The sequence below is a fragment of the Anser cygnoides genome, chromosome 14 (genome assembly GCF_040182565.1).
Source record: "Anser cygnoides isolate HZ-2024a breed goose chromosome 14, Taihu_goose_T2T_genome, whole genome shotgun sequence".
In the NCBI taxonomy this organism is placed as follows: domain Eukaryota; kingdom Metazoa; phylum Chordata; class Aves; order Anseriformes; family Anatidae; genus Anser; species Anser cygnoides.
The window spans coordinates 1,222,350-1,235,596 of NC_089886.1; the positions used below are offsets into that span (position 1 = coordinate 1,222,350).

Here is a 13,247-nt window from a genome sequence, read left to right on the forward strand (position 1 = left end):
ACGCTAGGGAACGTGTTTCTGAGTAAAGGCACCAACAGCATAAAGTAAATGTGGCCAGAACCCTATTGGAGAAAATTCTAAAATCACTTTTAAGTTAAGCATACAATATAGAAATTTCAGTTAAAAGTTTGACAGTTTTGTGAAAACAAACTCAACAAAATGGGCCTCATAATCCATAAGGTGTTAAGATGTTGTGGCAGCCCGAAACAAGAAAGGTGTCGGGCTTTGTCTGCATTGCTGGCTTGTGCTGAATAAGGTTAGCCTCTGAACCTTGGCGGAGCCGTTGTTGGTTCAGCCCTTACGATCAGAAGCAGCGCGAAGGTGATTATGACGGACTGTTTATTGTTGTAACCATGATTTTTGGTAAAGAACTAACCCTTCATTTGGAGATGGCCTGCGTGTTTATGTAGGAAAACCAGATCCTGAAATTAAGAATATATATTATTTTCCTAATATGCTGGGCTGAAAGGATCATTTATTACTATATATATATGAATATGTCTTAATTTGCACAGTTTCTTATATAGAGTGTCCTGGTAGAAAACCAGTGGAAAGGAAGCTCTTGTGGGACTTAAAGCAGACTATAGGGAGTGTAACCATAATGAGAACAGTATGGAGTAAGAGTGTACTTTAAGAGTCAATTTTATAGACTAGGATCACTGCGCAGGAAACTTGGCTTCAGAGATGGGTAAGGGAAGTAATCTTGACGTAGTCAAACAGGCAGTAAAAAAAATCCTTACAGCTTTACTTACGCATTACAAAAATCAGTGGTTAACTGTTTCCAGGGCTAGTGAAGTTTGTGTGGAGAGCTGTGTTTGCAGATAAGGGCAATCCATTTCTTGCTGTTATGAATATTATATTTGCCGCTATTCCACAGATCTTCAGTATAAGTATTTTGACACCTTTTTTTCTAGCCCTGGAATAAGATCAGATGTAAGTTCTTCTCCATCCACAACCTCAGCAACTACGGGACCACCTCCCAAGCTTTGTCTTGTTTGCTCCGATGAGGCCTCTGGGTGTCATTACGGTGTTCTTACTTGTGGCAGCTGCAAAGTGTTCTTCAAAAGAGCTGTGGAAGGTAAGACGTGTTTTGATTATATGATCAATTTCCTGTTTAAAAATATAAAATCCAATTACGTATTAGTGGCCAAAACCAGGCTAGTTAATCTTACTGGAATCCTTGTTGTTAGACTCCTACTGGAAAACCCCGTCCATTATATGGCTGTCCTTTTCATAGTAAGTAACATTGATAATGGTGTGATTATCTGAAGCATAGATTCTGTTTACATCTAGAAAATGCTCCCATTCACTCCCAGTGTAAAAGGATGTATTGTTATCTTAGCTTTTTGTTTGTTTCCTTTCTTTTGCTGTTGTTTTTGTTTATTTGTCCTATTTATGCACAGATACATGTCTGTGCATTAGATTCATAAAGTTTTTGATTTTGAGTTCCGTATTAGCTGATTTTGTTTATAATGCTCTATGTGAAATTTGATCTCTCTCCTAAGCAAAGTTATGATAGGAAAAAGTGTAGAACTGTCACCGATACTGATCGTTACATACATGTCCACGTGTGATACATACAGAGGTAACTGACAGAAACGTGTGTGGTTTTCGATTTCTCTGTAACCACAGACAGAAAATAGAGGTGATGGAAAACTAAATGCGAGTCTGTAGTGGTATAGCAGGGTAAATAATCTGTGACTGTTGGACTGTGTACGTAGACATTAGGTAACGAACTAGGTTATACCTTGGTGCCTGACTCTTCACTTCAGTATCAGAGAGAGAAGGAAAAATTGCAGACTGTATTCTCAGTCTCGCTGAAAAGATAGCAATTCCTGTATGCTAAAGTTATGTAACTCTCAGTTGCAACCTCTTACAGGGTTTCCTGTCTCGTGCCTTTTTCATGCAGTCATTAGCTGGGTATTTTGAAGTGACTCAGACTACCATTTTTTGCTAACATTTTTGCAAGTTTGATTTCACTTGAGAAGAGTGCGGGCTGTGTTTGACAAAGATGTATTGGCATTCAGTCCTGCAGAAGAAGTATTTCTGAGTTCCCAACTCATCCAAAGCAATAGAGAACTTAATGATGCAATAGGAAACTGCAGGGAAACGCAGAGCCTCTCTGAGGGATCAGAGAAGTCAAGTTTGTGTGGCGGTTTTGCTGCTCATCATGGGAAAGGATGTCGGTTCTGTGGCAAGCTGGAGCTGTTTCCCAAGTGTAGTGAGACCATCCTAGCTCAAGTACAAAGCACGGAGCTGTCTGTGAAATTCAGAGCTGCTTTGGCTGTCCTTGACTCTCAGCTAGTCCTGTCTGGAGTTGTGCTCCCATCTGCAGCCAGGCTCCAAATCTGTAACTTGGACTGAAATAAGGTCACTGGATATCCCCCAGAATAAGTATTATGTGGCAGCTGAATATATGTCATAGTGACAGTCTTGCCTGTTCTGGAGCTTAAACAGGTTATGGCAGTATTGATACATGAAGAAATGATGTGACCTTGTCACGTCTTGTATCAGCTGTATTACTGTTAAATGTCTAAAGCAGGGTTGTAGTTGTAAAATTGCAATTCCTCAAGGTTTACCTTCACTTTCATTTTTTTATTGTTCCACAGATTATCCCAACCTTAATGCATAAGATTAGACATGGATGTTTTCAGGAACTCTTTCAGGATATATGAGTTTTAATGTTCACTTTAAGGAGCAAATGCATATATATGTATTTTTAATAGGCATTTTTCTTATAAAGAATATATGTAGAAAAAATGTCTGCCACTAACATCTACCAGGCATCTGTTAGCGTACAGATCAAGCAAACTCTGTGCATTGGCATCGAGCCTTTAGCCTGAAATCCTTTCTCACCTTTGTCTGCACACCTGTATGCTGCGATGGAAATAGTTACAGAAACAGAAAGTATCAGTATCTAGAAAATAAATATAAAGTGTATTTCTTGGACCATACAGTAGAATTAGAGGAAAAAAGGAAGGATGAAGATGGGACAACTACTGTAGATTTATACCAGGCCTTCACACAAATAGGGATCCTTTCTTCAGGAAGCCAGCATAGCAAAAGCTATCTTGTTCTGGCTCTTATTTTCGTGGTGCTTCAGAGCCCTCATGCTTCAGTTTCTCCAGTCCCAGCATCAACCCTCTCCGCCTCCCAGCGTGCTACCCACACCCTCCTGCCAACCCCAGTCTTCATCTCTCCTCCCCACCTCCGTTCCTTCGTCTTGCTTCAGATCCTCACACCTTCCCTCTGCTCAGATTCCCTCCGACACCTCTGCCTCCTGTTGTGCTCCAGATTGTGCTGCTTTTTCAGCCTTTTTAATTCCCAGCCTGTTCCCAAGAACCTTTCAGTCTTCCTGTTTTCACAGCCTTTCGCAGCCCAAGGGCATACTTGTGCTAGGGGCAGTACAACACCGAACAGTGGAGTTGTCAGGGCTCTCGGTAAAATGCTCATATCTGCAGCAAATTCCCTTGGAAGGATCTCAGTTTGCTCACCACCATTTTTTTTTTACTGATGTATTGTTTGTTAAGTATCTTTGCCTGTTTTTTAAGCATCAAAAATTACTGAAATACATCCTTTTGTATAACCGGCATGTCTTTTGGGCAGCATTCAGACTAATTGAAGCAGAAGGTGAAATCGGCTTCTCCTCGTTTTTCACAAAATGTTCATGTGGAAAGAAAGCTTTAATATAATGTAACGCAAAGAAATAAAGTAGCTTTCATCTGAAAAAAGGCAATAATGGCTAAGTAGTAAAAAAAAAAAAAAAAAAAATACTGTTATGGAGATGAAGCTCTTTGTTAGAAAAAAATGGGATGGCTTAGGAAAATCTGCACATGAAGGAACATTATTTATCATGTGAAATCGTGATCTCAGTTGAACACCTTTGAGACATGAAGTTATACTCTACAAGAGTACAAATATTCACTGGTCTGCAGTTTGTGTGTGTGCATGTATATGCATGTATCTATTGTATATATATCGGTATGCCAGTAATGGTAAGCAGAACCATGAATAGTGTCTATTTACTAACTTATCGTAGAACACAAAGATTATACAAGGCTTAGTAAGACTTCATCTTTTTGCTTAAATGAAAAAAAAAATAGGGGTGTTCTTGCAGAAAAATGTTCAGGGCTTCCTTGGAAAATCAAGAAATTTGAAACACTTCTCAGAGGTTTGGCTAAAGCCATAGGAATTGATTCTTGTGAACCCGTAATTTTCAAAGCTGATTTGAAACAAGTTCTTTAATCTGGCTCTTTTTCCGTGAGAAGACTCTTAGGCTTTGTTGTTAATAACTCAGTGTTTGGAAGACATGTTTGTTCTTCTCACTGTTATACTATAAGGACTTGGAAATACAGTGTAAAAGCCTAGGTTGCATCTTTGTCCCACTAAAGAAACATCTGTTTCTTGACCCCAACTGGGAGAAGGATGTATCTTTTAGTAATACCTTTTTCTAAAGAAAGTTATTGTTAGATTCATATAAATAATTCAAATTCATAGGAATGCATATCATTCTTCTCTACTGTTGCCCCGCTGTTAACAGCAAAGAAATACACTCAATTTATGTATTTCAGGTTGCCATATTTCTAGGATCAATTTCTTTCTGAATCTGTGAGTCCATAAAGATGTCAGTAAACTTAGTTTGTCCACTTCAGACTCTAAACAGGAAGGAAGGGAAGCTTCTTGACTTCTAAAATGATGAAAGCTATTTGTAGGTATCTGTAGATATGTTGAAGTGTATACTTTCCAAATGAGTTTATGAATGTTATTTACATCTTGTGTGAAGTCATTTAGGGAAACTGTAAACATGCCATAGAAGCTTAGAGCTTTCTCATAGCTTGGAGACATGTAAGAGGAAAAAATAGCTTTAAAAATAGAATTTCTTAGTGGTAACAAATTGAAAATATTATTTTTTTCCTAAATGTACTGGTATTGCTGTTTATTAGAAGTCTGTTAGATGTGTAGGTATTGGAAATCATATGGATACTGATCTTATTTGTGCAATAAATGAAGTACAGTAAGTAGAGATGTTGCATAGTCCCTGTATCCTTAATGTTACAGAAGGAACGAATGATTTCATCTACTAATTTATTTGTAGGATTTGTGGTGATTTTCTTTGTTTTTGTGACTACAGGGCAGCACAACTACCTGTGTGCTGGAAGAAATGATTGTATTATTGACAAAATTCGGAGGAAAAACTGTCCAGCGTGCCGTTACCGGAAATGTCTTCAAGCTGGCATGAACCTTGAAGGTAACTTCAGTGTTCAAATCCCTTTTTTATTTTTGAGTTCCGGACAATAAAGGTCATGCTGTTTCTGAAGCTAAAGTGTTTGAGAAGCACTTTAATATGTATAAAGTACTGCATTTTATGGTGTGCATGAGCTTTTTAATGAAAAGTAATTTTTTTATTGCTAAAATTTCTCCTATGCTTTCCTATCCTTACTGAATTGCTCTATCTCTCAGTATGTTCAGCAGAAGTGAGTCATGCACACAAAACCGGGTTATTTTTTATTCCTGTCAGCACACATATCTTGTTGCTTTTTCAGTGAATCTGAGACAGCAGAACTCTAACGGAGGTCTTGTAGGGAAGTGTCATGCCTGCCTATTCTTACTTAGGAAAGTGACTTGATGCTGAAAACCGCAAATGGGAGGGAATGCCCAGACGTAGATCTAAAATTGGAGCGGGACTTGCATCCTCAAACTGAAGAAAAGGAAATTATATTTATTTATGCTTTGGGTTCTTGTTCTTAAATGTCTGTCAGAATCTCTCCAGAGAAGATAGTATAATAAATAAATACAAATGTACTAGTACATACTTGTCCTCTGCTAAGTTCTGGATAGCTAATGAGAAACTGAAGCCACATCAACCAGAGATTTAGCAGCAGCCGTAAAAAGGCATAAAACATTTTTATTGGTGTCAGCTACATTTTATTTTTGATATTTTTTCCTTGAGCTGTAGAGATTAATTTAGTATTTGCTAGCATAGTTATCAGGGTGATATTTGTATCATCAGAATTGTCAGATAAAATAAAAATGTCAAAAATGTATTTGTCAGATACAAGTATGAACAAGAGTTCTGGTTTCAGTGAAAATACCCTGCAATAAAACGTAAATGCTGAATTGTATTAGAGTTGGATACGGAGTAGTCTATGTTAGCATATCTTTACCGCCTCTTCTACTTCTCTCAGGCGATGAATCACCAATTTTTCTGCCCTGCAGGTGGCTCTGTGTGCCCCTGCCCTCAAGGCAAAGGAAAGAGCCCAACACAGTTTGAAAAACTTCCCCTCGTGTTGCTCACAAGTAAACCCCATCCTTCGGGGGAAGGAGACTCTTGTTCTGCGTGTTTACATACTGTTGTGAGCTGCGTGCAGGAAGCGTGTATGTGGCGTAACAGCCAAAGTCTGCAACAGTGGGCCCTGAAATAAATCTTAAAAGTACATGAGGTTGTCAATGGGTGTCTTACTGGAGGTGGGCTTGGCTCAGCAGCCGCTGCCGGTGGGCTGAACCACGTGCTTTGGAGCTAACAGCGGGGTAGTCCGCTTACCGACCGCTGGTGCCGGCGTGGGAAGGAAGGAAGGTGCCTGGCTGGTGGGGCAGGTAGCAAGTGAGGGCAACAGTACAGCAGAAAGGAAGCTCAGAGTAGCCCAGAAAAGCACAATTTTTATTTTGAGGTAGAAAAGAATACATTTTAAGACTTTTTCCTCTCATTTTTCTCTTTGTAGTTGTTTTCAAAATACATAATGTTGTATTCATACATGTATCTATGTGAATAAAACACCTTATGCATATTGCTCTAATAGCAAGCCTTTCCATTCCTGCATAAATTGGTGAACTCTTCTTAAAGAAGGCTTCAGTGCAGCTGTCTAAGAAAGGTGCAAGTAGACGTTATTTGAGTTGATCTTCCTTGGTGAGAAAAGGCAAAATTGAAGGACATATCAGATGCTTACCACTTCTCTGCGTGTAGTTTGGATCCCTTCCAACTGTAGTTTGCTTGCTTGAGTTTTGGCACAGAGAATCTTAGAGAGCAGTGACTTTTTGGAGGATGGATATTGTTATAGGGGTTGTTGGAAAAGGACAAAAAAATTGCTTTCGTGGTGGAGAGAAAATGTTAGAACCCAAGGTAGTGTGGAGCAGCGAAAAAAAAAGAACCGTGGAAACAACGATATAGCATGTATATCAGAACAGGTGGTGAATTGGTAGTATAAAGGAACTGGTAGAAGAGAAAGCTGAAAGGCAGTATGGAGTACAGAACAGATGGAAAAAGTCCTTTATTTTCACTATTTTAGGACTGTAGTTCAGGAATTACTGTTCCGTGTTTACTTGTTCCATGAATTTGTCCTATTGCGGTTTGAATATGTAGAGATTTCTAGTACCTGTAGCAAACTGTAGCAGTGAATTTCCCTGTAAAGTATTGGGTGGAAAAGTACCTTATTTAATAATAAAATACCACATGGTAATTTTTTAATTCTTGCCTCCTCTTATACTGAGACAAAAATGGATCCTTATACACCAAAAACATGTTATTTAATCATTTTCTAATCTAATTTGCTTTATCAGTCATAGCTTTGACATTACTTATCTCCCTTTTTTGGATTTTTTTTTTGTTACGTTTTTTTTTTTTTGAGTTGGGGGGATTGGAAAAATGTGCAATTATCAGGCTGCAGGTACCAGAGATTTATACGGTAGAATAATGGTATTTTGTCTTATAGCCTTTACCTCTTTGAATTTTCATTTCCTACTTTCATCATTAATTGATCCTAGACATTCTTTGGCACCTTTTCTCTTTCTGATGTGTTTGGAGAGAAAAGATTTATTGTTAGTTTTTATGCCCATATTAAGTCATCTCAAAATCTTTTTTGGCCTTTCATACTGCATTTTGTAGTTAAAGTCTTGGCAACTCATGTTACTTTCTGTCTTCTTCGTTTTGAAGAAGACGCATGGCAGTGCCAACATTTCAGATAATATTTTCCCTGAAGGTCTCTTGTTCTTTCACATTCTTCTTAAGCGTGAAGTTTTGCCTCCAGAACTTTTCTTCTGTTCCCCATAGTATCACTGGTGTTTTCATGGGTCATAACTGTTTGCTCCTCCTCAGCATTTGTTAAGGGACTCTTAAGGTATAAGAAACCTTACGGATTGAACTTCATTAAATTCTTGTGTAACACTTCATCTTATCAGATATTTCTTTTGATTATAGTTTTACCAGACTTCCTGGGCTGGAAATATTCCATACCAGGTGTCGGCATTAAGCTGTGGGGATCTGTACGTAAATTTGAGTCAAAGCAGTTTATTTGCTTTTGAGAACAAGGATAATGGAGGGGGGGAAAGTACGCTAATAAAAAGAGAAAGAAGCTCTTTGCTCCACAGAAGTGGTTATGCTATTCCAACAAGAAAATCTCAGCAGGTGTGGCCAGTATCTAAGCCTCTGAAAAAATTCAGTTTATGCAAAGTCCGTAGAGAATTGGTTACCTTTACCAGTTAGGATTCTGAAGGTTCTGACCTAGCCAGTGGGAGAAAAGGGGTCAGGAGGGAGATACTGTATTTTGTTACGCTACAGATTTGGTAAATTTCTGATCATTAAAGATCCTGACTATAACAGCACAAACTTTGAAAGTGAACCCACTTTACATGATGCTTTTATGTGCTACTGGTTTATCTCCGAAGTTGCAGAACAGAAATCGATCAACCAGTTGAGACAGAGGAGAAGAATTGGGTTTCGTTCTGGTCTCAGTTAAATAGTGTGTTCAGTTCTAGCAGACTACGTCCAGCAGGGCTGAAAGCTTAGTAGGAGACTCTATTGTTGACAATATGCTAATAAAATTGTTGCTTCAGCTTCTTCCAGTTTACAGTTAACATCTCTGTGTAATGTTTTATTTATTTGGTATATGAATTTTATGGTTTAATTATGCAGCAATGATTTATATTCAGGGAAGCTGGCAAAAGAAGAATCTACTCCTGCCCGGCACTTCCCAAAAAAAAAATTTTCCCCTGGCTCAAGAGATTGAGTAACTTTTTACCCATTAAATGTATTTTTCCTTCCTTCTCTATGGTTTCTATACTTAATGTAAGGAAATTATGAAGAGCCCCCTCCTGCAAGTATTTTCTAAACAGATGTCATTCTGTCACATGAAGTCTTACTGAGATGTCACATGTAATACAAATTCTAGGTTCAGGTGTTTGTCCTCCCTGCAGATGTCTTTTAACATACTGAAACATTAACGTAAATGTGACTTTCATTAAAATGTAAAATAAACTAATTTTGATTAGTTTGATTAGCACTGAAGTGAAATTATTTACAATTTTATGAAAAAAATGCTTAAAAAGTTTCAATTGCGTGATCTACAAATGCAGGGAGAAGTGGCATTTCCTTTGTTACGTTTTGTTGGTGTGTGGCTACTTTCCATTATCTAACCTGTGACTTCCAAAACTTTCCTAGCTCGAAAAACAAAGAAGAAGATAAAAGGAATCCAGCAAGCTAATGTAACGGGAACGAGGGATGCTTCTGAGACTCCTGGAAACAAGAGCATAGTTCCTGCATCACTGCCACAGCTGACCCCTACCCTTGTTTCCCTGCTGGAAGTGATCGAACCCGAAGTTCTGTATTCAGGCTACGACAGCACTCTGCCTGACTCAAGCTGGCGCATCCTGTCAACTCTCAACATGTTAGGAGGACGGCAAGTTGTAGCTGCAGTAAAGTGGGCAAAGGCAATACCAGGTAAGAGACGTGCATTAATTACAAAGTGCAGTCTTTTTATTGTATTTGAATATCTGTCTTCATCTTTGGTATACTTCAGAGCCCTCATAGATAACCTTTTAGGAGAGGAAGTCAAAATGTTCATTTTCTCTCAAGCATTGTAGCTACATAATTAAACTGGGGAACTTGGAAGTGTTCTTGTTATTTTGGCTCCCACCTGAAGATACAGTTAGCAGTTGCCTTACAGAAGAAGAAAGTAATGTCTCAGCCTTGGACATAACGTGTAGCATCCCATAGTATGTTTTTGGGAGAAGTCAGGGCCACAAGGAAAGCTGAAGATCTGTTTCTTTCTGATAAAACAAATCATTTTTCTCACTTCTTGTCGATACTATTAACCACCTGTTTAAAAGAAAAAAAAAAAGGAACAATACTTTTTCAATGCTTATGTTGCACATGAGTACAATAACATATAAGAGGTCTGCCAGAAGAAAAAAAGTCTTATAATGACATTTGAGTGTGTTTTACACACTGGTCTCTCTTTTGATGGAGAGGAAATAAATTAAGAGTAGGAAAGGAAGACCAAACTCAAATATGCATGACCAGCAGAGGTGTGACAGGAGATGATTGTTTCTCTGTTAAGGCTTTCTGTGGTGGGGACTTGCACCTTTTGCTGAGGTCTTCATTAGAACAAGTTCACATGTGCGCACTTTCTGCTGGGACAAGGCTGTAGGAGATCATTTGGTATTCTGAAATACAAATTCAAATACAACTTTTGTAAAAACATTTTTCTGTGTTCATAAACTCTTCTGAACAGTTCCACTAATAAGACCAACCCTTCAGGTTAGAACATATGCTCTTTATGAACATGCCAAGCTTCAGTTTAATAATTATGTTGATAGGAACTATTTTTATCACATTTCTATTCTCTTTTCTTTTTTATTACTAAGGTGGTTTGTCATGAGTGTTTAATTTGTATATACTTCTCCTGATATTATCCCATCAAACAGACTAAAAGTAATCTAGCTCTGATTGCTAAATCCTTTAGTTGAGATTTTCAAAACAATCTTTTCCCGATGAGGTTTTGAACTAAGGTTTCAATATTTAACCCAGTAAGTTCGAAATAACTTTGAAATACTGTGCCTGTATTTTAGAAGTAGTAAATAGTAGTTGTTATGCTCTCCAAAACCAAAAGCTTTTATTTGAAGCTGTTTAGGCATACAAGTTTTGTTATATAATCATCTGTTGAATGCTATCTACTTAAACATATTCACGAAACAGCACTGTAATGAGCTCTTTAGATGTCAGATGCCTAATGCAATAAAATAAAATCAACTTGAGTTCAGACTTTAGTAGTGATTCACTGTGGCACAATATTTTCTCGTTAAATGTAGGCGCAATCTGATAGGAACTAACATTGCAAAAGGAAACCTGCCTACGTTTTTAAGCCTTTTTAAGGGACTAATTTTCAGATTTTACACACTTACTCATTATCTTAATTGGCTCTATTCATTCTATGTATTTTCACAAGATTAGCTACCATCATTAACTGCTTCTAATGTGATATATATTTTGTAAGCTCAATGTACAAATGTTGTTGAATAAGAACAAAAATTAAAGTTAAACCATTCGTTATTTCATGCACTACTCTCAAAAACTAAAAAAAAAAAAACAACTTTTACCATTAATTCTACAAGATTGCCAAATGAATTGCAGTGAATATTAGATATTTTTGTCTTCTGTAATCTGTCTTTGACCATCTGTCTCACATAAGCACGTCAACATATTCTGATTTTTCTTTTTTTTAATATTACGTCCCATTCTAGCACCTGTAGTACCAATCAAAATCATCCATCCAGTACTCTCTCCATCCAGAAAGTAGCTAACAACATGGTTGAAAGAATCCAGTACTTTCAGTGTGCGTGCATTTTGGTAGATGGGGTGCTGAGAATTTACTTTGAAGATGTATAGATGTAGATGCCAGTATAATTTATAATGTAAGGTTCAAGAGTTAACTCTTCCTGTTACTTTCTTTTACCTGTTATTTTGTGTTATGTTTGTTGTGCATGGTCAGCTGTTACATGTAAACAAGCTCGAGCCTGAGTTGTGCTGAAGCGTTCTGTTCAAACCTCTCAAGGTTCACATGTAGTCATATTGCCCAGAAGCTGTAATCTGAGTCCTGGGGTTGCAATGCTTAATTTCTACATGTGCAAATATTTGAATGTAACCTTGGTAGTTGGAAAATGGTGTTTGCACCCCCTTTTAAAGTGCATTTTTTTCCTTCAACAAGACTTTCACATAAGAAACCTCTTTTGTTCTATTTTTTTTTCTTCCACCAAAAATGTAATCTAAAATACAGAAATACTTGGCTGAATCAGGTAGTTGGAACGTGGCAAGCAATTTTCTTGTTGTTTCAGGTACTATCATCACATTTACAGAAATCATTATCAAATGCACTTTTAAAAGTAGGAATCTGCATTGGTAGTACAGAAGTCATACTGATGATAAGCATCATCCTTTTCAGAGTTATTTATGTTTGAGTTTTTTGTTTTTTCTTTTTTGCTACCAATACTGTCACACCTCAATTTTTTTTTTCAGGTTTCAGAAATCTACATCTGGATGACCAAATGACCCTTCTGCAGTACTCATGGATGTTCCTAATGGCTTTTGCTTTAGGATGGAGATCATACAAACAATCAAATGGAAATCTCTTGTGCTTTGCACCAGATCTGATTATTAATGAGTAAGTGAGACATGAGTCATTTTTCTACGTTTACCGGGGAGTACTAGAATCCACGCAGTCTTTCTGTGTTTGGTACATGAGAGGTGAATCACTGGGTAGCAAGCTCTTGCAGAGATCACAAATCAATTTGTCATTTTCAGCATTGTTTTTCTTACAGCAGATTGCTTAGTTTTTAAATAGGTCAAATGAAAGAGCAGTCTTTTAGATATTAAGTGTATTTGTATACAGAAGTTTTTGTGGGAGATGTTTGTACTGAAATGTTCCATATTGTGACTGTCTCTGCACCATTCGTTACAGTCATTCATTTCAGTCGAGCCAACAAAGTTGAAGCCGAACATTTATCTGGGTTGGAGAGATAAGTTCAGCAAATTGCATAATGTTCTGTGTGTTTGTTGTATAAAAGTAATAGTACGGTCCTTTTAGTTCCACTGAATTATTGAACAGTTAAACATTTATATCTGAGCCTGCTTAAAATCTGACTAAAAAGACCAGGTTGCAAATGGAAAAACTTGCGTGTTTTATTTTTGTTGTTTTTGAACTTTGGTAGCAGTCTTCAAGAAAAAATGAATTTGCTAGAATACTTGGGTATCTTTTTTTCTCACGCGGAGCGTTGTCTTCCTTGTATTTTTCAAAGTGGGGTTGTTTGGTAATTCTGTGTTGTAGAGGACTGAAAGAGGGAATTCACGACCATGGAGGTGACGGACAGAAGGCTTAATCTGAGTTGCAGTGGGTATAAACACTTTGTGCAGAAATATGCGTAGTTATATTACTTTCCAAAGGTGTAGCAGCAGATCAGGTTAGGTTACGTCTTTCAGTCTC

The 13,247-nt window shown here is 37.5% G+C and overlaps 1 protein-coding gene across 3 annotated transcripts in view; it reads left to right on the forward strand.

Moving 5' to 3' along the window:
* The window catches only part of NR3C1 (nuclear receptor subfamily 3 group C member 1), a 67,864-nt gene that overhangs the window by 40,253 nt on the left and 14,364 nt on the right, over positions 1-13,247 (forward strand). For all 3 annotated transcript variants that reach the window (XM_067005456.1, XM_048057044.2, XM_013175796.3), the window contains exons 3-6: positions 915-1,078; positions 5,132-5,248; positions 9,431-9,709; positions 12,284-12,428. In XM_067005456.1, coding sequence (XP_066861557.1) covers positions 915-1,078; positions 5,132-5,248; positions 9,431-9,709; positions 12,284-12,428 — 705 coding nt within the window. The remainder of the gene's footprint in view (positions 1-914; positions 1,079-5,131; positions 5,249-9,430; positions 9,710-12,283; positions 12,429-13,247) is intronic.